Consider the following 26,522-nt stretch of genomic DNA (forward strand, 5'->3'; position numbering starts at 1 on the left):
TGGAAGCAAACTGCTTTCAAAGAAAAACTCCTTTCTATCTGAAATTTTCTAAAATTTTTTGGTGCTCTCTATATAAAGGACAACGAACACAGCGATAATATTTTCTACAGGAAAATATATAACGATGGCTATCTTGTTGCTATTTACTTCCTACATATGCCCGCACCTGCTTAGCATACAATAGAAGGTGCCTTTCTACCGTTCTTATACCTTCTACTATCAAAGTGCTTGGAAGGCAAGAAAGCAATTCAACCTTTGGGTCTTATTCCTGGAATCCCTAAACCAGAGCTATTTAAAAACTATAAACTTAGCATGTGAAAAAGAGCTCTTGAGTTCAAGAGCAACCCTAGATTACCTTGAAGTTAGGATGAAAATAGGGCACACAGTGCAGTTATTAAGAGTATGGATTCTAGAATCAGGCCGCCTAAGTTCAGATTTGGACCCTGTCACTTGTCACCTGTTTGATTCTGAGCAAGTTAGTTAACGTCTCTGTGCCTGTTTTCTCGTCTATAAAACGGGGATAATAATAGCACCGACTTCACGGCATTCGTGGCAAGAACTAAATGAGTTAATTTACATTAAGTACTCAGAACAGTTCCTGGCACATCGTAAAGGATTATTAAGTGATACTTTATTATTATCGTCATTATTATTAACTTCACGGTATTCTGAATGTTTAAATTCACATCAAGGATACATTCTTCTACTAAGTTATTGCTCTACTGCTTCTGTTTTAGGTTTTTCCTCCTGAAAATCCATGAAAATCAGTCACCCTGAAAACAAAAGATTTTCTCCAGGAAGAGTGGACAGTGGAACAAACTATGATCTGGTGCATTTAAAAAAAAAAGAAAGGAAAAAAAAAAAGGAAGGAATTTCAACTACTGAGACCAAGTGCATTTGGAGTCTGAGATTTATCATACTTTAAAAGCACCTAATAAGTATTTTATACTGTAAAAAATTTGGAAATGTTTAGAACATTATTAAATGTTTAAAATGCAAATTTCAATTGTCATTCTGTTACACCCCATTCAACATACTCCCCTCCCCCACCTATATTCTCAAAAGCCTGGGACAGAGATGGACAAAACCTTGTCCCCAGCAGGGGGAGGGGAGCACGTCTAGTGGCCCTCCTGGGAGCCCGACGAGATGAGGGGAATCAGAACCTTCAGAACCTTCTCAATCTCCTTTGATCTACCTAGAAGCAGGAAAATCAAACAACCAACCAACCTAATTTTATTTCTTGTTTTATTCCCTATGACCTTGTCTTTCTCTAAAATAAATACCTTTACCATCCAACAATCTCTCTTCTTGCCTCTTTTGTGAGAAACCTAATTCTCTCTGTTGATTTCATTGATTTCACCAACAAAACAAGCAAAGCTTCCTTTGCTATATGGAACTGGCTTTGGTTCTTCTACCTGTTTTAAAGGTAGAAAACCTCACATTAAGGAATAGATTTAAAACGGATATGTATTAAATAGATATGTAATGATAACCATGCTTCCTGGACCTGGAGGTGGCTTCTGAATGTCCACTCCAGAATGGGATGGAAGATGAACATCCAGGTGTGGTTATGAGGCTCATTGATCTTGTGGCTACTGAAAACGCACCTACCTTGAGAATGAAGTATAAAATTAAAAATAATAAACTCATAATTACGGCTATTGAAAGGGGAAGAGAATAAGACCACAAACTGGTACATGAAGAAAAAGATTATCTTCAGGAGAGGGAAAAAAAATCACACAGATTACAAAAGGGCTTCATCTCTACCGCTGGGAAGACTCTTGCACATCATTTAACCATCTGCCTTGGACAGTAAAGCACCTTCCACACAGTCCCCATGGGAAGGTATAGAGTGAAAGATGCTTCTTAATGTTCTTTTGCTACACTTCTCCCTTAAACCAAGCTAAAGCTTAAAAAAGGGTTGGCCAGTATAAGAGCTTATCATAATTATCCATCCAAAGTAGAGATTATTAGCAGAATCACCCATTAAATAAAAATTATACTTATTATATTCAAAAGTTAAGCAACTGATGCTACATTTTAAAAAATCAACATGAAAATTAATTCCTTTCATAATAGGCTTACATGCAATTTTTAACAGTATAAAAAGGCCTGGAGAGAATTATTTAGTATTACGTGAAAATTATTAACCACTTCATATTAGCACATTTTCCTTCTGTAAATACACCCACTTCACATTACTAAAATTAAATCAAGTGAAATCATCTTCCCTGGCAAAAAATGATCCATATATCTAATAGGATTTATCTGATAGGACAAATGTAAAATAACACTGAGCTCAGAGCTCTACAAGGAGATCTGTCTCAATAATCTAACAACAGCGTGAGAATAAGAGAAAAAAGGCTGCCTTCCAAGATCTTCATTGGCACTACTGGAAGAATCCTTATAGCCCTGATGAAAAATCTTACCTGTCGACCCAACACAAAGAAATTTTCTGTTAATTTATTTTAGCCCTAAAAGAGCTCGTGTGGCCTATTTTAAAAATATTATTATATTATGCATTTCTTGATCTAGATTCTAGATTCTAAAATATAGTCAACTGATACACTGAAGAGGTGCATATGAATTTCCTCATATCACACTCTTGATACCCCATATGTACAAATTATGAGCTTATGCAAACAAGTAGAAACAATTACCTTTTATCTGACATCTTGATGTACTTTTCATTATTTTTACCAACTATTTAAATGCCAGCCTATTAAAAACATACTAACATTACCTCACTCTTAATGAGATATAATTGTTGTGTTAAAATAATTTGGCACAATGTTTTTTGTCATTCTTTTATTCTGAAAACCAAAATATGTGTACTTTTGGTTCACATAACTAATCACACACATTTTACATTTAATTTTTCTTTGCTATGACATTATTTTGGGGAGGTAAGAAATTGGTTACTTTTGGTTGAAGGCCAAGGCAATGGTTGTCTGAAAATCTGCCATATCTTTCATTCTTTCTTATTTTTTAAAAAATTAGCTTCATTCTAAGAGGTGATAAGGATTACACACTTTTAAGCCATTAGTCCTTAGACTCCGTGTTAAACCAAAAGGAAATGTTATCAGATCTTGATTTGATCAACACAACATGATACAAATCATGTTTGTTTTCAAATGGAAAACTACTAGAAACAGGAAACCATATCCTTAGAGGAATAACATTAGAACTTTTCGGTTGTACAAACATTGGGCAGCAACACAACGTTTCATGACAAGGACAGGTCTACCGACTTCCTGGGATGAGAGCCACCGTCTTCTGTACTAACATGATCAAAGCTATTCATTCCAAGGGAATGCCTTCAGATGCATTAAGTTTTATAAACCTCGGTTCTGTGGGATTCTGTAGCAGGGACTAGGGAAATAGATCCCTATATTAACACCACAACATTGCTACAATACTTATTTGAAATTTATCTGAATAAGTAAGATTCTGAAATGTCCCCTTTCATACACATTCTTAGATTAAATATTCACATTTTTCCTCTGCCTAATGTCTTTTGACTGTGAAAATTCCTCTGATTTAACCTGCACGTCTCACTTACAAGCACTTGGTTGCTCACACTATCTCTGTTTCTAACCATTTTTAAAGGCACAGTTAACATTCTAAAAGCTCAAGCCTGCTTAAGTCAGCAAACAACCCAAATTGCAAAAGTTAGATAAAAAATTTTAAATGTTAATCTTACCTCCGACGGTTTGAGCGTCCCTTGTTCTGAAACAAACGTAAAAATTGGCATTGTCAGTGTACAGTTATCTTGTCTGGTTAGCAGCCTTACTCTCTGCAGCGTGGTCCAAACACTACTGCTTTGTTTTCCTAACTGGTACCTGTAATATATTTCCAGGGTCCCTCAGGCCGGGCTAGGAACTGTTTTGCAACCTGGGTTCCTTTGCCTTATTGGCTTGTCAGGAAAGTGACTCATGGTTCTAAATGACTTCTAGGTTATGCTTAACTTTTTCACCTGTTTATTAAGCAATGTCAATTCAACCACGTAAAGCTCCCTAAAACAGGGGCTCACACTAAATTTATATGCATAAGAGAAAGCCAGGTGGGAATCTTTCTTTCAACACACCTAGTTTTAAGAATCTAAAGACACTAAGTTACAAAGGTATTACAGGGACTATTCATAACAACTGCAAATTTAACACAGTATAATATTCATATGATTTTTTTTATTAAGTGGCTACAACTCTTATTTTTAATTTGGGGGGAATTAAAGATTTAAAGACGGAAATAAAAAAGTGACAGGATTCGATTCCAATGCTAATTTTCCTCTCATCCTTAGTTTACTTGTCTATAAATAGAAACAATAATCTCTTTATTACATTTTAGTTCCTGAAAATGACTAACAGAAAGGGCCCTGAGATCTTCAGGTGAGTAATGTGGCAGGAAGGTAGAGGGTTCCTCTGAGAGTAAAGATACACACTGCACGTGGAAAAGCTAGTGGATAATATTTTTACTTCTTTTCCTATACTCAAGAGCACCTATATACACTGTAACTTCTCCAGACTGTGCAAGAAAACACCTCATCATTTTGAGCCTATGTCTATCGTTCTCCCATCTAAAATGATCCTCTAAAGAAGGATCTGAAAGAGAAGAAGAAACTGAAGGAAACATCAGGAAAGGGCAAGTCTCTATAAGAGGTTCCAAGAAACCCCACAACCAGAGTTCATGGGGAAAACTCCTGCAGAACATCTGACTAGCTGCCACAGATTGCTTTACACAGGAAGACGGCCTGGGGCATGGAACAGGACTTTTTTTTAAGGAACTACTCCTAATTAATGGAAATGGGAAGACTGATGGGCAAAAGGTCACCTTTCTGCAGAAAAACTAAGCCTGTATTCCTTTGCCAGTTTCAAACCCCATCACCCTAGTTTTCATAGATACCTGTCTTCTGTGAAGGCATCTTTGCCAGGTCTGAAGTCGGTCTTTACAAAGGAGTATTCCTGGACAGAAAGCTATTTCATTTCTCTCTTCCTCCCAGTTAGAAATATACAATGTTACAGAAGCAAGGCTGCCTAAGAGGACGGGTTTGGGGAGAGGATCTATGAAATACTATTTGGCTGGACATTGTGCCCAGACTTAGAACCCCGGTCAGGTGAACTTGGGTTCCTAACAGAACAGTTGGGATACCTGTTTCACTGGTTTAACCAGAAAGACCTACATGCCAGAATAGCCCTAAACTACTTTCTTCTATTGGTGACTTAGACAAAGGGCTTGAACTGGGAATCACAAACTGCAGGTAATACCAAACAGGAGGGGACTTTAAGATTTCCATCCAAGGAGACTGAGGAAAGCTTTGAATTTCTAAACGACCTCGAAAATGGGAAAAACCTCAGATCTTTCAGGTTCACTGTTCATAAATGAGTGTGTACTTTAATTTCAACTCAAAAGTATTTTTTTCTGACTGTGCGTAGAAGTGTATTTATGTCCTTGTAAAGTAGGTCTTTTATAATATGCTATAAATGTATTAATTTTTCCCTTAAACTCAGTGACAACCCATGTGGCAGCAGTTGTCACACCATGCTCCATGGGGGTCATCTGGGTGCTCCTTGGGAAGAAGAAATGATGGGATCTAAGGTGGTCATCTAGCTATGCAGAAACTCGTACCTTTTTACCCAGAAAACAGGTCCAGGACCAGAAGACCCTCATTTACAGGCTCTTCATATCTTGTTGCATAGGATTCAAGTGCAAGCTGGCCAGCTCCCTGCGTGAATGAGCATCTATCACAGAACTCAAGAGCGTGCGAGGTCCAATCGGGGCATGAATGGGACTGGCACAAAGTGAGGAACAAACTACATTTGGCTTACCACCTTACCCAATTCCCTCTCCTTCATTTCTCCCACTTCTTATTGTCTCCTACTTTCTTTCTTTGAAGAGAATCTTCTTTCAAGAGAATTAGCTTTCCTCACAACACTGAATGGATGTACTGAGAACTGCTCTATACACAGCCTCCTTTGCGTAACCCAGACAGGAAGAGTGGAAAAGGGGCTTTGTGCTGGATGCAACTCCAACTCTAAGGACATGGCTCCTTAATTGGGACACACCCTTTCCTTGCCATTACTTCCTGTCCTCATGGCCAACACATCCACCCCTACCCTCTACCTAGCCAACCAGGAAAGAAGCCCATTTCTTCCATGGACTTGGCATAGAGCAGTTCACACTCGGATCTGCTCATACTGGGTAAAGCACACAAATAACGGCTCTTGAAAGTCTGAGCTTTTATTTAGTCATAGCTCATGGTACAGTTCTGTAAGTTTTCTGAGGACAGGGCAAACGCCAAAGGACTGGAAATAACTCTTAGAATTGGTTCTTAGCTCAGAAATTCTTAGCCAGGCCCCTTTACTTATTCTTTTATACCTGCTCTAGTGGCCATACCGTTGAACTGATTGCCTCCTTTACGAACATAATCTAAATTCTGATGGACATACTACAGCAACAGCTTATTAACTTATACGAAAATAACAGTGATGAGAGAGAAGAAAACCCCATGGTAACACCGTTTCATACATTTTCAAAGTAAAAGTTAATACTGGCTGGGATAAGAACCTCTTTTGAGGAAGCACTCTATAGAAAAGTTGCTCTAATCTTAAGTCTGCAAGACCAATCTTTACTTCCTCTTAATTTGTACCCAAGACTACTATGGCGGGCACTTACATGTCTAAAAACCTGTGTGTGTGCCACGGTTCTGCATCAGGACTAAGATAACAAGGGCTGATAATCATCGAATCTATTTTGGCTGAATTCTGACCAAATAGAAGGGTTGCTGGTTGAGATCTGATGAAAAAATCTCTTTCCGTCTCTCTCTTTTTCTCCTGGGGACTTCCTTAGGATAGCAATTCACTTCTTCAAGTTTGCAAACGTTTTTAATCCTCAACTTGTCTTTACCCTGCGGCCTATTTCTCAGGCTCCTATTGATCAAACTATATAATGTTTTTACCCTTTCAAGAACCTTTCTAGATGGTGACTCACAGGCCCTCAAGGGGTTTATACCTTGCATTCTTTCATCCTGTCCCAACTGGTTTAATGTAAGTGGTGTTACTGAGGGGCTGGGAGCCTTTGCAAACTTCACCTTCCATGTCAGTACAGGCTCAATGTGCACATTTATGTAAGAGAAATGATTTTCACTGAGGCTTTAGACTCACATCATATAATTCATTTGTTTAAACATAAAATTCAGTCCTATTATATTTGTTTTTTCAATACAAGCGGCTCTCAGTGCATAGACTATTACACAATTTGCTTTGTCTCTTATCTGAAGTTCTATTTCTTAAGACTAAGAAAACCAATGTCCAGTAAGATTGTTCGTCTCAAAAGAGGCCACAGAGAAGTAATTACCAGTATAGCTTTTGAAGGTGCCTTGTCATCATGGCTAACATGCTATTTTTGTGAAACATTAAAACTAAAAGACAGTTATACTAATCAAATTGTGGAGGAAGTTGCACAAATGCTATGTTCACCACTCAGATCTACAGCAATATTTTGAAAAAGAAAAAACTATACATAATATTTGGAAAGAGGCTTTGATTTCAGGTCTTTCCAGGAGCTCTAACAGGAATCCAACCATATAATAGTTTCTAGGTCACTTTAATAATTATTAATATACCCTTAAACTGACTCAAACAGTTAAATGGAAGAAATAATAACTACCTTAGAGTATAAAATTGCCTTGATAAGTTAAAAAAGACTAATTTATGTAAAAGACTTTAAGTAATATTAAGTACAACCAACGCCATTTTTTTGGTTATGAAATCAATGATCAAGCCTCAGCTCATGTAAAAGTAATGTGATAAAATGCCTAGTGGTAGAAGGCTGAAATAAAATTGTTCTAAAAGTTCATCTCTTATGATAAAATACTGCAATACTATTTATAAAAGACTCATTGGGGTGCAGGTTCTAGGTAGCAATCTTGCAGGTTTAAACCATCAGGATACCAAGGCAACTTCCTTCCAATTAGGAGTAGCTACAGCGGCAGCAGGAGCAGCAGCTGGCCTAGATAAAATTGCGATTAAACAGATAAGCAAATGGGGATCTGCTTCGGTTAAATATTAGAGCAGCTGAGGCTTGCATTCCCACTAAAGGAAAAGATGCATTAAACCAAAGTCGTCTGCTCCAGCAATATTTGCCTTGCAATGTTACTTTCTTTCTTTAAACTGAGGGGATGCAAAGCAAGCTATGTTGATCAATGCCAGGGGAAGAAGGGGACCAAAGAGGTTTGGCCATACATTACAACAGGGGAAAAAAACAAATGTTCCCAAGGGTTGTAGTTTAGGACTAGGCCTTCACGGTGGTGTACTGGGAGAAAGAAATGCCGCTTTAGAATTATATCAGCTGTGCAGTGACTTGTTGAGAGTCTCCTATAATGGAGCTCATACCTATTCATTATTAAAGTTGGAAAGTTTTGGCAGCACACTTCAGAGTCCGTGGACGTGTTGATCGTTGAGGTTGCCATGGTAAATGTGAAGGAGTCAACTCAAGTTCAGCAGAAAGACAGGGAAACTGCCTATTCTTTATATCCACGCAAATTCTCAAGTGTTACAACATAAACTAATCACCCAACCTTCAAATTTGTTTCCATATTGCATAGTTTGTCTTATAAGTATAAACAAAACTTAAAAACACCTTCTTTCCATACTTCAAATGTACTTGAGTTAAAAATCTATCATCGTCAAATATTAATTTGAATGAATTACTTCCTTCATTCAGAAATGCACTGTATTTTCGCCAAATAATTATTTCAAGGATGAATGAAGACTAGATAAATTTAAAGGATACAGAGCATGAAATATAAAAGGTTTCTGAACCCAAAGAAGACAACATCCAAAGAAAGCTTAACGTCCACAAAAAGAAGTGCCCAAGACCTATTTTGAATGCTTAATGGTTAGTATTTAGCCACATTCAACACTATTAAGGATTGTATTTGGGTTGAAATATTCCTATTTGGGGAAAAGGAATAACAATATGATATTAAGCACCCTGACTTCAGACTTGGGACTAAGGGGTGACTACAAAAGATCAGAAATACATTCCCCACAGTGAAGGAGCATTTTAACCTACTAGAGGAAATAAAAAGTGGCAGAGACAGTAGTGCTCACCAAATAGTCCACGTGTTCCCCTACATTTTCCAGCTTCCCTTGTAATTAAGTTGATGCCATATGACCAGTTTTAACCAATGGACCATGATAAAACAAAATGGCATTGCTCACTTCTAGTTCATGGGTCTTAAGAGCAGCAACCCTGGAGGCCATGTGTTGAATTGGCAGAGTCACAAGATGGAACTCGCTTGGATCCCTAAGCCATTACTTCGAAGGGAGTTTATCCTGGAGGGCCATGGAACCCACAGCAAACAGTGTGTGTATGAGAAATAAACTTTTATTCATTAAAGCCACTGGGATTTGGGGGTTTTTAGTTACTACAACGCAGCATAACCTTGACAAATACATAAAAACTACACATAAACTAAGTAGAAGATAATTAAAATCAGACTACTATTGGGTGGTCAAGGTGAGGTTAAATGATTGGCAAAGAGCTTGGAGAAGAAGTAAAAGAAGGGTAGGATCTTGGACCTTTAGAGAGAAAAGGGAGTGTATTTCAAGGAGAGGAAAAGTAAGATCCAAGCAAGAAATCTAAAACTGGAATTGACTGGATCAGGGAGTAGATTTCTCCAGAAATAGAGGTATTTTTGTCATCAGGTGTTGTGTGAGCTGGTTCACTTTCTTGCTACTTATTAACCTAAGCTGGGTGTCCCTTGTCAAAGGCCTGATGATTAATGCTCAGGGCATGAGCCTTTTCTTGCATAAACACTAGAAAGGAATGCAAAAGGTCTACCCAGTTTTCTATCTTTCAGTCTTAAAGTATCAGCCAGGGATTCAGACAAGGTTTTTATTCCACTTATTCTACATCCAGTCAAGCTCTAGTTTCCATGAGGGTGAAACCAAAATCTGTATAGTCTTCTACAACCTTCTCCTGCTTCTGGCTCTAAGACCACTGTGATTTTCAAGGCCCAGGAACCCTGGTGCACTACAGTTTTGCTCATGAATCTGTCCTTCTATTTGCCAGTCTATCCACTCACTCATCCATCCACCATGGCTTCCCAGAGGTCAGAACATCAATGAAGCATGGTACTTATTAGCAAGAGGCTCATAGTCTAATTGTATTTTGGACATTATTCTGTAAGGAATGGAAAGTATAGTGAGCAGAAGAGAGACACATCAGACTTGACTTTAATAAAGATCATGTTGGAAATTGTATAGGAGTAAGATCAACAGCAAGGAGTTGGGAGGCTTTTGTAGTTGTCCAAACAAGAGACAATGAGATTTTTTTTGTCTATAGCAATACCATATCAGTGTATCCCAGAGAGACTCAGGAGGAGAACTAAGAATAGGTAAGTGAATGAAGATGAAGCAGGGGGTAAGTCAAGGCTGATACTCAGATTTGGGTGAGTGTATGAATGGTGGACCTTTAACTAGGACAAGGAATAGGAGGAGGAAGTTTGTGGTAGTCACTAATGAAGCTGGTTTTAGATATGTGAAATTTGAAGTCACTGCAGGACATCTGGGAAGGGATATGTAAAGAGAAGATGGAAATTTTTAATCCAGAGTTCAGGAAAAGTGCCTTATATGTGAATAGAGCCTTATCCACCTGGGGTGTAGTTTGCAGCTAATACCAGTGAAATTAATTAGATCTCCAAAAGGTGGCATGGGAGGATGTGGTGGGATGTGAAGGAGAGTGTAACGGACAATGGTTAATGGCCACATGAAAGAGAAAGGTCAATGAAGTAAGGCCTGAAATGTGATGACCAGTGGATTTGGCAACTAAAAGGCAGAGTGAAAGATTCTCTGGCTTTCATTTAGCCTCTGGGTTACTGTGTCATTTTGTTCAACTAGTACCTCTTCTCCACCCAGCCACTCCCTTATCTATAAACATGTCCAATGTTGAATGAACACGGCATGCTCCACTTTTTGGAATTTCCTTCTATCCCAACTATCCAATGCTTATAATAACTCCACCATTCTTACTAGCCACAGCTTTCTGGACCACAAGTGAACTCCTGACTCACACGGAGCCAGTCTTCTTGTCTCTTGAGAATATATTTAGACTGTGTTAAGCAATGGAGCTATAAAGCTCTGTGAAGTTGGGGTCGATCTCAAACCATCTATGATTTAATTTTATGGGGGAAGCTGAATTATGTAAGCATTTGAGTGTGTCTTAAATTAATACTATTCACTTGCTTTAAATTTAGCTGTTGGGATGACGTCCCCCAAAGTCAAGTTCTCTTGAAATGATAATCACACACTTCTCCAAACAAAAGCCCCGTTCAAGTTAACTATGTCTCCAGCCCCTGATACATCTTGTCTTTTCTCCTGCCCTCCTCCCCCACACCCACATTTCCCCAAATATACCAGTCACAGAAGACAATATTGCTGAACTGTTGCAAACAGTTCCTGCGGCATCCCTTCCTGGAAGCCGAAACAAAGGACTGTGCAAAATGTAAGCCAATTTTGGGTTTCTCTGCTGGCTGGGAAATAGCCTATAAAGTCTAGTTTGCCCATGATCTCAAAATACTACCTATTTGACCACACTCTCATCAGACCCCCCAAGCTCAAACTCACATGCTACCCATGGTTACTTCCTACACCAATGCAGGAAGGGGTGATTTTGAGGAGAGGATGTCATGACTTCCAACTTTTAGAGGACATCTGTTTGGGAGTGCAAGAGGGAAGGCTTCTGATAGAGCTGTAACAGAGATTCTTCTTCACTCTGAAGCTAAGGCCCCTTTATTTATAAGGGCGATCCAGCAAATCCTAATCTGAAGGCAAAAAAGGGAAGCCTCCTGGGAAGATTCTTACTACTTCATACTACCAATTAACCGACTATGGGCGTTCAATGCCACTGGCCTCCTAAAAATCTTGAGGAGGAAAAGACAGAAACAGAGGAGACAAGGAAAGGGAGAGAGAGAGGGAGAGGAAGGGAGAAAGAGAAAAAGAGAGAATGAGAACAAGGACACAGATGCTCACAACAGAAAGAGAACGGAGGACAACACAAGGATGCAAGGCAGAGAAAGAATCAAGAGAGCAAGGGAATTATGTTTAAAACTTCAAGAAACAATTCTAGCCAGAGGTTTAAAAAAACATTTTTGGGGCCGGCCCGGAGGCACAGAGGTTGAGTTTGCACGTTCTGCTTCAGCAGCCCAGGGTTCCTCTACTTTATATGTGGGACACCTGCCACAGCATGGCTTTACAAGCAGTGCATAGATCCGCACCCAGGATCCAAACTGGCGAACTCTGGGCTGCTGAAGCGAAATGTGCGAACTTAACTGCTGTGCCACCAGGCCAGCCCCAACAATCGTGCTCTTTTCACATTTTAATGATTCAGTTTCTTCATTTTAAAGTAAGAGGCCCTAGAACTTAAGGTGTCAAAATTTCTTCCAGTTCTGAGATTTCCAGGAGGAGAGGGCAGGCATGATCCCCAAGGATGTCTAAGTTTCTCATAGGACTTCAAAACATTTCAATCTAAACACATTTGGTAGTTAGGAATTTAATTGAATTCAAAAGTGTTTTTGCTTAAAAAAAACCCAACTATTAGAGAATCTCTTCCTTTCACAGAGAAAAACCAAACACATGATTAGTTCCTAGGGTTAGGTCCTGTGCATTTGACACATCTGACATATCATCACAGCTAATTCACAGGACTGGGGTCCTAGGCCAGGGGTTAAGAACAAACTCAGGAGTTGGACCGCCTGAATTTGAATCTTCACTCTATTGATTAAGCAACTCAGACAGGTTACTTATTTCTCTGTGCCTCCATTTCTCATCTGTAAGGTAAGAATAGCAATGATACCAACTTGACAAAAATTTTATAGGACAAAATGAGTTAATAGTGATAAAGTACTTAGAAGAGTACCTGGCACTTTAAAGGTTTTTTTTTTTTTTTAAAAAAAAAAAACCACACAACTTTTAAAGGGTAGGTGCTATGATTATTCCTATTTTATAAGGGACAAAACTAAGAGTTATAAAAGTTAAGTAACTGGGGTCCAAAGCCACCCAGCAAGTAAGCAGTGCAGCTGGAGTCAAACCAGACCAAGACCCCAGAGCTGGTAGGCTTTACTGACGTCACAGGCTGTCTCCCCACACAGAGCAACTCATCTAAGGACAGAACACACTGAAATAATGACTTAAGAACAGAGGCTGGGCATATGCCACTCTTGTATGTGGCTAGACCAGAATTCCCAACCATTTCCTATTGACTTTCTTTTTACATAAAGTTAAAAATTTTAAAGCCTTTTAATGTCATTCATGTATATTACTTCAAAGTTCAGTGTTCACTAATTTTTCTATTCACATTTGCTCCACATCCTAAAAACAACAAAAATAGTTTAAGCCTATCCCTTTAAAAAAAATTGACTTCTTATCATAACATCTTGGATTAAAATACTTTTTTTTATTGTGCCTAGGCACTGTGCTAAGCATCAACTTTATTTCATTTGATCCTCACAATAATCCTCTAGTTTCCATTTTACAGATGAATAAGCGGAAACTCAGAATGTTTAAGTAACTTCCAAAGCTCATGTAGCCAGCAAATAGCAAAGCTAGATTTTCAATCATTTCTGCTTGACTTGAAACTATTCTCCTACACTATTGCCTTTAGAATGCAAGAACCACGCCAACTATGAGGGCACTGTACATCCCTCACAGACTGAAACTCGTAAGACGGGGCTGTGGGGTTTATACAAATACATTAGCCTGCCATGAGCAAATAACATGTTAATTGTCCTCAAAGAGATGTAAGGATGGGGCACATAAAGATGGAACAGCAAAAATTTGTGATAAATTCTATCAGGTAGACAATTGAAGAATAACAATAATAATATACTTCTTTTTATATTTTACAACATTGTAAACCGTTTCTGACCTTCAGAAACATTAATAGGTGCTAACGTTGTTTCCTTTACGTACCAGACCTTGAGCAAGTCACATAAGCCCTCTGCCTCCATCAGAACCCGGGAAGGGCTGTTCTGAGGAGTGAGTGAGTCCACGCAGGAGGGCCTGGCAGAGGCCAGGCAGGGCAGGTGCAGTGTAAGTGCTCAACTAATGCCGGCATCTTTCTCCTTGCAGCTGCCCATGCCTCGTATAGAGAATGGCTCCTGGGGCCCTTAAAAAATGTCTGCTGAAGGAGCAAAGTGAGAGGAATGTGCTATGATCTCACTCCTCTAATAGGATCCACATCTTTTCTACAAATGTCTATTTTCTGAACTCAGCTCTGAAATGAGCTATTATTCTCTGTTTCACTCTATTTCATATTTCCAAAGTAATTCAATGTCCACCTTTTCCTTTGGGAGAATCAAAGGTTGACATGGCTACCTTTTGAACTCAAGCTGTTAAAGATCTCTTTCTTCTGTTCAAAAAGTTTTACTGATTTTGAAAGGTCTTATTGATAAAACACAGAGAAACTCAGGGGAAAAGGACAAAGAGAAAGAAGAAGAAAGAGAAAGAATAAAGGGGCCAGAAAAGAAAGAGAAGTGAGAGAGCCCAAGAGGAGCAGAGAGAGGCAAAAGGCTACTGAATGCATAATTGCCAACAATCTTGGAAACTGGTTCATGCAACAATCACAGAGCATTATTTTTAAAAACCAAGGGGAAAATATTTACACAAAATCCAAAGGCTATATGCTCTTTGCTAAATGCTGGAAAATGACAATGTATTCAATTCATTAATTCATGAATTGGTCTGTGCGATGTTTACTTCTGGCATCATTAGCATTTCTGAGCTGAATATTTAAGAGAATAAGGAAGAAACAGAAGAACTGAAGATAGAAGTGAAAAATCATTTTTTCTGTTTTGTTTTTGTTACTCTATTTGTGTGTTTTGGCTGTATATGTACAATGTTAAGGAGATTTAGGGGTTGGGGTGAATGAAATGGGTGACATGAAACCTTCTGCGCCTGTCTTGAAGCCCTCTACCTCCCAGGTAACTAACTAGAAAAGTCACGTGAATTTCAAACAGTTTTCTAATTGTGCTTATAAATGAGTTTCAAAGGCAGATAGGTTACACTAAACACATATGAAGAGTAAATTAGGCCTTCATTATGTTAGGCAAGTTTTACGTCCTAATTAAAAGCAAAATCCCAACAACAAACACGACTTACCAGAAGAATTAAGTCTGCCGCAGCTGTCTACTCTTCCCAAACACTCTTTGTGAGCTCTCGCACCACACTTGAAACATAAATAGCCTTGATAAAATGTTCCTCTGAAAGGTAAAATTAGAGAGCGATACATTAAAAAGTGATAAATTCTGCCTATATGACATCATTGGTGCAAGAAAGGAAAACAAGGGAAGACAGAGCTGCGCCAAGTCATCTTAGCAGAGGGAGCGCGCCTTCCTGGGGGTTCTGAAGGGGCCGCACAGGTACGAGGCCAAGGAAGGATCCGCTGGATCCAAAGTGATAAGGTAATATCCTCACTGCAAAACATTTTGGCTGAGACGTTGGAAGAGTCTGAAACACTTAGTAATTACACCAGTTCTTTTAAACAGAAAAACAAGACCGAGCAAGCTTACCTCAGGAGCATCTGGCAGACCTTGCAGGATGTAACCCGGTTGAAGGTGTGCATCTTGAATTCATGGAAATTGGAGTCTGCATAGTCTGGCCTTATGTTAGATCTACAAAAAAGAAAAAAAGTAACTTCCTAAGGAGAGTTCCACAATAAAACAGCAGTCTGGTCATCTAAAACCTAAGTTCACCAACATTGCCTCAGGTAGAGATCTGATTCAAGCAAAAAAGCTATTCAATATGCAATGCTTTCTAAGCCAAAAGTATGCTTTGATTAAAATATGTACCAAAATCTGATTATGCGAGAACTAGCAACATGTAAGGATTGAAGCAACCTAATCCTTTTCAGAATTGAGTGATCCCAGAGAACTTCACTAAATGGCTGTGTAGGTCACCCTGCAGGAAAAACATAAAACCTGCTGGACATTCACGGGGAGTGAAAGTTTCTTGTCTCTAGTCACATCACTGAAATATAAACTAGCTGGAGACAGCAGGAAGGAGGGGAGGAGGGTACTGCATTTCCACAGAGTGCATCTCTAAATAGGGATGTGGATTATGTAATGATCTATAAAAGTGAGTCAAATAATTGTACAAAAAGTTTTGAAACAAAGCATCAGTCTGATGACTAAAAACTTCTTCCTCAAAAAAAAATCACTTTCCATGCAATGCAGATAAAAACTAAACAAAATTATTTATCATTAATGGTTTATATTTTATTTATATTATACACATATAACAAAAAATACATTAAGCATACTACAAACTGACATTGCCTGTGTGTTTCCTCCACGCCAATTCTGTGACAACCACATGACGTTCATTATCTCCTTTAACCATCACACCAATCCTAACTGCTAGGCACTAATGATATCACCAGTTTACATACAGGAACCTGAGGCTTACTCTAAAGTAAAGGCAATGGCAGAATCGGGAACTCCACCCCAGCTCTGCGCTTTTAGCCTCTGAGGCTACAGTGCAAGGAAGAAGTCAACAATATTCACCTTAATATAATTAGACTCTTGTGTCTAGTAGGTATGTTGGAAATAGTTAAATTTACCCATTTCTAGAGGTTTTTTTTATATTATTCTTAATTTATTCATAGAACAGAAAAATTAGAAAGGATAAGTTAAAAACAGATACAAATCAGCTGTACACCCAGAAAGCTAAGATGATGCTCCCTGAGACGTTATAAGCAATTCAGAGATTGCAGGAAAAGTTTGAGATGCTGATGAACTAGGATTTCCCCTTTTATAGAATCCAGCAACTCTCAACTATGCAGAGCCTGGGTGTAATGAAGCATAACACGGGCGGGCTACCAGGCATCAATCTCTGAGGTACCAGGAGAAGCCTTATGAAAAAACATTCACAAAGGCAATTGGAGTAGCAGTCAGTGATGCAGAAGTGTCAGAGAGGTCAGCCTTCCAATCCATCTGCTGAATATGAGCATGCTAAAAATGAAATCAAATAAGAGTACCATCTGGGATTTCTCTGCTCTGTGCTTCTGGTGACCTCACTTTGTAGGAAAATTCTCCTTTGTGTGCTGAAAAGCATGGACATTTCTAGAGGCATTTTTGTGTTGATGATTAAAAATTATAGAGCTCTTCTTCAGGAAGAGAGGAGTAGAGGAAGATAAGGATCTAGAAACAAGACCTTCTTCATGTTGTTCAGAAGATATTTGACTCTTGAGTCCATAAAGCCATACATTGAAAAGAGCCTCGAGTCCCATTTCCTTAGCCAGGAAGAGTGGTTGTTCACTTTTCTCTGAGCATCAAGGTGATACAGTCATAGACAAATTGCCAGATAATAGCTTCGGTCCTGGGAACTTGGAGAATTCATCAGCCTGGAGTTTTAGAATACAATTAGGTCTCCTTCAGGCAGATATTCACGTAAATGGGTCCCAAACAGGTAGGAATTTAATTAATTTTAGAAGTCTGCTTGGGACGTAGGTGGAACACCTTTCTCTTAGGGTCAACCTGAGTTGTGCATATTTATATCAAAGCTGCCTCTGAACCATTTGTATTTAACACTTTCACCAACTAACTAGGAAGAAGCTGACTTTTCAGAAGACAAAAAGCTGAGAGGAGGATCACACTAAGAGATTAAAAAGAAAAGTCCTCTAATAAGAAAAAAATTCTGAAAATATTGCTAACAGTAGTTGCCACAAGGGAAATGAGATTTGAAGCAGTAAGGGAGAATAGTAGAGAGGAACTGTTGGAGCTTTTTTTTTTAAAAAAACTATAACTGCCTATTATTTAAAAAATTTAAAATCAAACACTAAAGAATAAAAGTTGACTCTATGACCCTGGAATAGCTACTGAGGTACTATAAAACATAAAAGCATAGTTGAGGGCAGGAATCTGAAATTAGACCACCTGGGCTTAAATCCTAACTTGCAAATCACTAGCAGTGTGACCTTGGCCAAGTTAGTAAGTATAAAACAGGAATACTAATAAAATCAAACTCATAAAGTCAGGCAATATATGTAGCACTTTGCCTGGCCTAGAGTTGGTATTCAATAAATATTGGCTATAATTTATGAATTGCTGATTCCAAATCCTCATAATAATGATGTGATCAGGAGAGTGCTTTATGAGCGGCAGAGTCCCTTCGTAGTCTCGGGACCAAGTTCCCAGAGGAGTCCCATTATTTTGGGAATTTCACGAAAGAACCTTGTTATATGCCCAGTGTCCTTGGGACCAGGAATCTATGTATAACTATTGAAGCACAATAAGAAATGAGATTACTCAGGAGAGGACATGTATGAAAAAACCCAGGGAAGTAGATGAAGTCATATTAAGCACCAACTGAAGAGAAGAGAGATGTCAACACACATGGTCTGTAACCTGTGGGAATGCAAAAACCAAGGATAGTAAGTTGGCTGGATGGGAAGAGCTGGAAAGGTAGATTAGGGCAGAAGAGGAGAGAAAAACACCAGGATTATAGACTGGGTAACGCAAAGACAAAAATGATCAAAAGTGGCATTTATTGCATACCTCCCATGCACCTGGCACATTAAATAGGCTCTTCATAGACTTTTTCACATTTGCTTCCCACAATAAACCTACAAGGCCAAGTCATTCATTCAGCCATTATTGAGTACCTACCAATATTGAGTTCCAGCTCTAAGGCAGGAAGGGAAAGAAAGATCCTTTGGCTGGAGCTCAGTGAGCGCAGAGGGGACACGTAGGACATGAGGTACGAGAAGTTGGCAGGGGCCAAGGAAAGAGGTGAGATCTTATACAGGGGTTGACATTACAATCATTTGACCAAAAAGAAATCTCTGTGGCTACTATATAGAGAATTCCTTGTTGTGAAGCAAGAGGGACATAGTAAGACCAATTATGGGGTTGGGCTGTCTATTGATGAAAACCGACCATCAAATATAGGTTAGCTCACTTGCTCTATCATGCAGCTACGCGGAAAGGATTCCATTTCAGCAACCTGCTTTGATATATGACAGTTTACTTAGGAGAACTTCAGTGCAATTTTGCAGATTGCTCAATAAAATGTTCCCATTTCATTTGCTTCATACAGGGTCCATTATTAATACAATTAATCAGTGAGTCAAATATTTATAGGGTAAGGTATCTTGATACTTTCAGGTCTCCTTAAACTTTACATGTTCTCCTCAGATTATCTTCTCTTCTCACCTGGCTCCATGGCTGGCGCTAAGCTGACTGAGGACCACATGCCTCCCCCTAGCCTGAGTGTATCTCCATCCTCCAGAACTGCATTCCCAAGTGCTCCTCAGGCATCTAAGATGCAGTATGTACAAAACTCAACTGCATACTAACAGCCGATTCTAATCACATTCTGATTTGAATCTATCACTAGTCTCTCCATCTTCCAACCAAGAAACTTGAGTGCGGTAAAAAAATTTCCCTCCCCCTCATACCCTCTACATATTCATTTTCTCTTAACTTCTCCTCTGCTCCAATTTCTCCTTGCTCAAAACTGTGATCAACTTTTGTTGATTCAACCTTAAAAAGACCTCTTCAAAAACTCAGGCTCCATTCTCTCTTCTCATTACTTAATCCAAGCCCTTGATATCTCTCAACTAAATTGTTACAATGATCTTGTTCATTATTCCACCTCCTTCTTTCTCTCCCTACTTGAGGCCATCTTCTATACTATTCCCAGAATTACCTTCAAAAATAAAAATATGATTATGTCAGTCCTTCCCTAGAAGACTTCTGCTGGTTCCTCCTGCCTGTGGGCATAAAGTTAACCCTTCTGGCAATGGCATACAAAGAGTTTTAAGCTCTAGCTTTAGCTACCTCTTCTTTCCCAAACAGCACGAGCCATACATCGTGGACCTTCTCATATTTCCCAAACATATTCTTTTCTTCCACAACTCTGTGTTTTTGTAGTCCAGTCACTCTGCCTAAAATGTTGCCTCTAACCTGCAAGCGCTAATTTACCTGGTTACTCATTTAGGACCAGGTAAAAAAGGAGACTCCTTTGATAAAATCTCTCATGAGTCTGCATGATAAAGATAGTGATTACCATGCCATCTGGGTCCCCAGAGTACTTTTTCAGCCCTCTGGTATAGTTCTATACTGTATGATAACCACTTACTATCTGCTTCCCACCACCAGAAAGCTAGTTCTATGGTATTTATGTTTATATTGCCAGGGCCTAACACAGTGTCTCATATCTAATATATATTAAGTTGATGTTGTTGAATAAGCAAATTAATTAACAAAATACCACTATCTATATATTAAGTATTCTGCTACTTAAAGGGAAAAGGGCTAAAGAAAAAAGAAAAAGCATTGTCACTGCCATCAGAAAGTTGTTCATTGAGTTAGAGAAACAAAAGCTCACATCTATGGAATAAGAAAAAAACAAATTTATAATTAAAAACTAAAGAAATAAAAGAGAGATATCAATTAGTGGCTACATTAGTCAGAGAAAGTCAAAAGAATAAGTGGTGTTTAGTAGATAAAGGAAAAGGGGAAGGTGATGTAAGTTTGGGGGACAAACAAGAGTGAAAGTTCAGAAATGAGTATCAAGTGTTCATAAAACAGTGACTAGATCAGGTCCACTAGAGCATCATCTGTGACACTGTGATGGTTAACTTTATGTTTCAACTTGACTGGGCCATGCGGTATCCAGCTTTTTGGTCAAACATTGTTCTGGGTGTTTCTGTGAGGGTGTTTTTGGATGAGATTAACATTTAAATGGTAGACTGAGTGATGCAAGTCACCCTTCCTAATGTGGGTGGGCCTCATCCAAATAGTTGAAAGCCTGACCAGAACAAAAAGGCTGACCCTCGCCCAAGCAAGAGAGAATTCTTTCTGCCTGACAACCCAACTGGAACATAGGCTTTTCTCTTGCCTTCAGACTCAATGTTAGCTCTTCCAACTCTCAAGTCTGTTGGCCTTAGGACAGAGCTACTTGTTGGCTCTCCTGGTTCTCAGGCCTTCAGACTTGCACTGGACTACACCATCAGCTCTCCTGTGACTCCAGCTTGCCAACTCACCCAGAACATCTTGGGACTTACCAACCTCCATTATTACCTGAGCCAATTCTTTATAATAAATACACACACACACACACACACACACATATATCCTATTTGTTCTGTTTCTCTAGAAAACCCTGACTAACTCAGACATACCAAAAAATAATGGTAGATAGGTTTAGTGGGGCCAGTTACCAGAGGAGGGAGTGGGAGCAATGCTTAAGGTCAGATTTTTCAGTCTCCGTAACACTTTCCCTGACATCTCAATGACAACTTACACAGACCGCATAGGCTTTCATATGTTAACTTTGTACAACCCCTAAAAGAAATCACCACAGAGCATTACAAGTGCCTGCGCGTTCTTCGCCCTGCTGGCCTGTATGGTGCCTGAGGGCAGAGGCACGTCTTCTCCTTTTTAACCCCTCTCATTTTTATAGTCATCAAACATCCTACTAGGAAAGTGAACTACTACACACTTGTGGTTGATGGAAATCATCAAAATATGCTTTTAGTGAAGCATCTACTTCACTTGTTTTCACAAAGCTGCATTGCCACATTATCAGATGAAAATCAGGAGGGAGTAGGAGAGAGAGAAAGACATTTTTACTGTGCCAAAAAAATTTTATCTCCCATATAAAAGAAAACTGAAGAAAAACATAATGATTAACCAAATTTCAATTAAATGTTATCAGTCATGTTTATTTACCTATATCCTCTCTTCCTTGTGAGAAAATAATATTTAATCTTTTTACAAGGACTATAATGATACTCATAGATATAAATATATTTCAGTTAGTAAGTATGACGGTGTAGTTAGTAACACAGTCAGTATTTTAAAAACATACACATTTATAATGAACATTTTTCTCTATTTTAACCATAAACTTTAAATCCTGATATCACTTTAGTAATTAGTTTTAGAATTAGGAAGCAAATACTAGCAAAATGAAATCATCTATAATGATCATGATTAATTAGAGAGGAAATAAAATGAGAATCGACTTATGACATCATGCTATCTCATGTGCTGTCAGTATTACTAACATTCAAATATCACCACTACGGGCCTTATGACTATGCAAAACACAAAATAGTTTATTTCATAGTATTTCATTGAAAGTAAAGGTGAGAGAGCTGGAAGCAGAAGGTGGTGCTTCAAAAAATACTTGTCTGAATGCAATAGGCACTTTTGTGTACCAAAAATAAATAAGATACGTAAAAATGTATACACACAGGTGTGTGTGTATTACTGAAATGCAGCAAACACACATTTTGACAAATGAACGCCAGACATAGATTACAGTGTAAAAATCCCTTAATAAAATGCTGAACAATCTTAATTTTTCCATTTATTATTCTGTTAAATTATTTTATTCTCTATGATATAAGAAGAAGATGCATCTCATTTTGTGTGCTTCTATTAACCTCTGTTACTTAGGAGGCAATAATTACTCTAAGCAACAGTATTTAATCTTCTTTTCCAGAGCAAGTTTTAAATATCATTCAAAATAATATGGATACTTTATTATCTGCAGGATACTTAATTATACCCTGCCTATTTTTAAAAAAGACTTTTTAAATATATGTAACAACTTATCACATTAGTAGAATAAAGAGCCAAAAAGCATTGGATCATCTCAATAGATGCCAAAAAATACCTTCAATAAAATGTATCATATGCTTCTGACAAAACTCTAAATAAACTAGATGTTGAGGGATATTTCCTTAACATAAAAATATAAACTAAGGACAATAAAATATTTAATTTAAAACACTACCACAATCATATTAAAGTTAAGCAAAGTTTCCTGAAGTCAATTATATTACTCAACATTGTTTTGGGAGATCTGATCAATGTAATATGACAAGAAAAATAAATATGAGAGATTAATATTGTAAAAAAGTACACAGAATTATCATTTGGAGATGACATTGTTGGGACTACTGGGCAAAACCAAGAGAAGAAACTCAAAACTAATGAAACTAATGAGAGAAAAAGACACATCAGGTGGCAACTGGAGAAATTAATCTGTAAGCTTGCAACATTCTCCAGCAGTGAAATGCAGTAATGTGCGTGCTCTGAGACTCAGAGTTCAAGGATTTTTTCGGCGGCTGGTCACACGGGCACTCTCTGCCATCATGATCAGCCACAATCATTAAAAACTCACAGAAGGTAAGTGGGTACTCACCACAAATCACATGGTTTTATTTTTTGCAGGGGCATTGGGGGAGGGGGTGTGAAGCAAGACTCCTGACAGGGGCCTAATATGGAATGCTGAGGAATTTCTGGAGACTCCTACAAGGTCAGTGCCACAGGGGTGGCCCTGATTGTCCAACTTGGTGGTTGTACGGATGTAGAGTCAGTCAGGCTCAGGGAGGGGAAGACACTCATCCTGGGTCACACAGTGAGCTCAGAACAGACCTAAGTCCAGAATCAGGGCCTGGGTGATGCCAGCTGGCAGACTCCTGTTCCTCATCTACCTCCCGCCAAGGGTCTGTAGTCAAGGCTGCCAGGCAGGGATGGGGATGGCAAGGGGAGTACCAGGTAGCTTTGGGGACAGCAGTGGCTTGGGGGCAGAGTACACACGTTTGATTTCTCCCTCCTTGCCTGCCAGCCAGGCAGCTAGTAGGTGCCCCTTATTGTCTGACTACGCAGCTGCAGCTTCCAGGGAGCCCTCTGGTTTCTGGGCTCTCTTTTCATAAAACTGGTGCAAGGGATCTCAGCCTCACCACCCCTCGCTGTGTGACATTGGGCAGCTTCCTTAACTTCTCTGAGCCCATCCTTTTCAGCTGAGGAGCAGAGCTCTCCAGGCTGGGGCAGGAGCTAGTGAGGTCTGGGAGTCCAAGGTAACTGGATGCACAGAGACAGGATAGTTTTGGTTAGTTACAGGGGTGTCATGCTCCCAGAGTAGTGACCCCACACTTGTCCTTCGAGGCCTCGCTCACAGGCCTCCACAGCCCACCAGCCCTCCCATACTGAGGACTCTTCTTCTGGGGCCACAGCCCTGGGCTGCCACCCCCTCCACCCCTTATCTCCCACCAGTCTGGGTTACCACGATGTGGGCCAGGCCTTATCTCCGGCCCAGGCTTGTGAAGACTTGGAGGGCAAGGGCCCTGTCCTGAGCACCTTCAGTGTCTTCTTCTCCCCATTCTCCTATATAGCGAATCAAACCACATGATTTTAAACAATAAGTCTAGGCAGGCTGGTACAATGAAATTCAGTGCCATTGGCACACCAAATAACCTCATCACTTAGCACCACAGGGAACATTTCAAAACCCTTGTTTCCAGATGCCAACCACGGGCCAGTCCTGCAAGCACACCCTTTCAGAGACAGCAAACTCAAGTCTGCTAAGTCAACTCTTCCTTGCACAAAAATGTCTAAGGAAAATCCCAGCATGAAACGTTCAGGTTCTACAGGAATAAAATTTAAAAATTAACTGAGGAAAACAAAAGTATTCAAGTAAATAAGAGCTACATAACCAAATTCCTGAATAAGAAGCTTGCATATTATAAATAATCTCTCAAGTTAATTTATAAATTTAAAACAATTCCTTCTCTCCAAAGCAACACACACACACGAATATACAATATACAAGTTTCTTTTTTTTTACTTGAAAAATGATTAAAAAATTTAACTGGAAGAATAAACATGTGAGAATAGCTGGGAAAATTTTAAAACTAAGATGATATTAGAGAGAGTACAGGGAAGCCATCATAAGGTAAGAGATACTAAAATGTTTTTTAAAGGTGCCATTATTAAATCTGTATGGGAATGACAACAAAACAGGCGGAAAGATCAATCATACAGAAGATAAAGTCTTGAAGAGGACCAAGCATGTGCAAAAAACATGGCATGTGAGTTTTGTGTCAGTTTGTTCACTTATTTATTAGTCCACTCAAAAAATTAAAAACTTATTAAATACCTAATATTTGCTAGGCGGTGGGATACCATGATGGGCAAAATAGGAATAAAGTCTCTGCCTGTTTAGTACTGGTGGGGAAAAGAAATACCTAAAAATCTACGAACAACTGTGAAATGATAGATGTGACGAGTGTCACAAAGAAAGATAGTGTTAGGAAAACTTACAATTTGGAATGTGACCTTGTCAATGGATTATCACAGAAGGCTTCCTAGAGTAACAATGGTGGAGCTGAGATCTAAAGATGATCAAGAATTCAGTAGGTGAAAAGGAAAATGTTCTGGACAGAGGGAAAATAACAGATTATAAACATATTTTAGAAAATATACTTCCAGTTTTGGGAAAATGCTAAGGAAGCTACATTTTTAGCACTCATTTTATAATGATATAAAGTTTAGATAATTAAAGGTTTATATTATTTATTTGATAAATATGTATTACATGCCTCTAATGTGCCATGAATACAGCCAACAATAAGGAATGAGATGGATTAAACTGCTGCCCTCATGAAGCTTATATTCTACAGTTAACTGTAAAATTTAGATAGAAACCTGCAATCTGTTTTAAGCAAAAAAAAAAAAACATAAAAGTATTTGAAGAAAATATTGATAACTATTTACATATCTTTAAAGGTAAAAAATAAAGATGGCTGGACTTACATGTTTTTAAAAACCCAAAATTTTCCTTGCACCAAAAAGAATAAAAAATTAAAAGAGAAAGCAGGAAAATATCTGTAATATATATGATAAAAGATTAATGTCCTTGCAATATATGTGCTCGTAAAAATCTATAAGAAAAAAATGAACACCCAATTGAAAAATTAGCAAAGAAGTTAATAGAGTTCTTTATTAAAAAAGTAATAAAATCAATAAACATATAAAACATGTTTAAGTTACTAGTAACCAAAGGAAATACAAATTTAAATAAGACATCATTTCACATATCAAACTGGCAAAAAAGAGAAAGATAAAAGAAAAAAGATAATACCAATGTGGATGAAGCTGTAGAAACATCCAAAACTGAAAGATGTACTAATCCTGTGACATAAAATTCTGCTTATTAGAAGTAATCATGAAGGGTACACTACAGCATTTTTAGTAATTAAAAATTGGAACTGATGTGATTAAAAAAATAAGGAAATAGATAAATGATAGTCCATCTACACAATGGAGTACTATGCAATAATTATAAACAATAAAGCGAACATATATATTAACCAAGAAAGATATTTGCAATATACTATAGGAGAACAATTTTTAATAAATTGTATATATAACAGTGATTAAAATAACACATAACTGCTTGCTAACATACATATGTGAAAAAGTAAACAACATGGAGAGGCATTATGAATGATTTTAATTTTAGAGTTATCTGTGTTTTCTAAAGTTTCTATAACAAACGTGCATTACTCAATTTATTCCTTACATCCACTCTATCTAGAGACAAAAAGAGCAGGAACAACCACAGCACATACAAGCTTCAAAGAAGTTAAGTAACTTGACTAAAGTATCCTGAACAGGCTCTTATATGAAGATGTGTCTCAAAGCCTGTGCTCTTAATCACGATGCT

General features: G+C 38.4%; 1 protein-coding gene across 2 annotated transcripts in view; it reads right to left on the reverse strand.

The window, feature by feature from the left end:
- VAV3 (vav guanine nucleotide exchange factor 3) overlaps positions 1-26,522 on the reverse strand; it is a 349,793-nt gene that overhangs the window by 109,340 nt on the left and 213,931 nt on the right. For both annotated transcript variants that reach the window (XM_070486950.1, XM_070486951.1), the window contains 3 exons: positions 15,569-15,670; positions 15,159-15,259; positions 3,704-3,729 (listed from right to left, as the gene is read on the reverse strand). In XM_070486950.1, the coding sequence (XP_070343051.1) occupies positions 3,704-3,729; positions 15,159-15,259; positions 15,569-15,670 (229 nt within the window). The remainder of the gene's footprint in view (positions 1-3,703; positions 3,730-15,158; positions 15,260-15,568; positions 15,671-26,522) is intronic.

This window comes from Equus asinus, chromosome 16 (genome assembly GCF_041296235.1).
Source record: "Equus asinus isolate D_3611 breed Donkey chromosome 16, EquAss-T2T_v2, whole genome shotgun sequence".
Classification (NCBI taxonomy): Eukaryota; Metazoa; Chordata; class Mammalia; order Perissodactyla; family Equidae; genus Equus; species Equus asinus.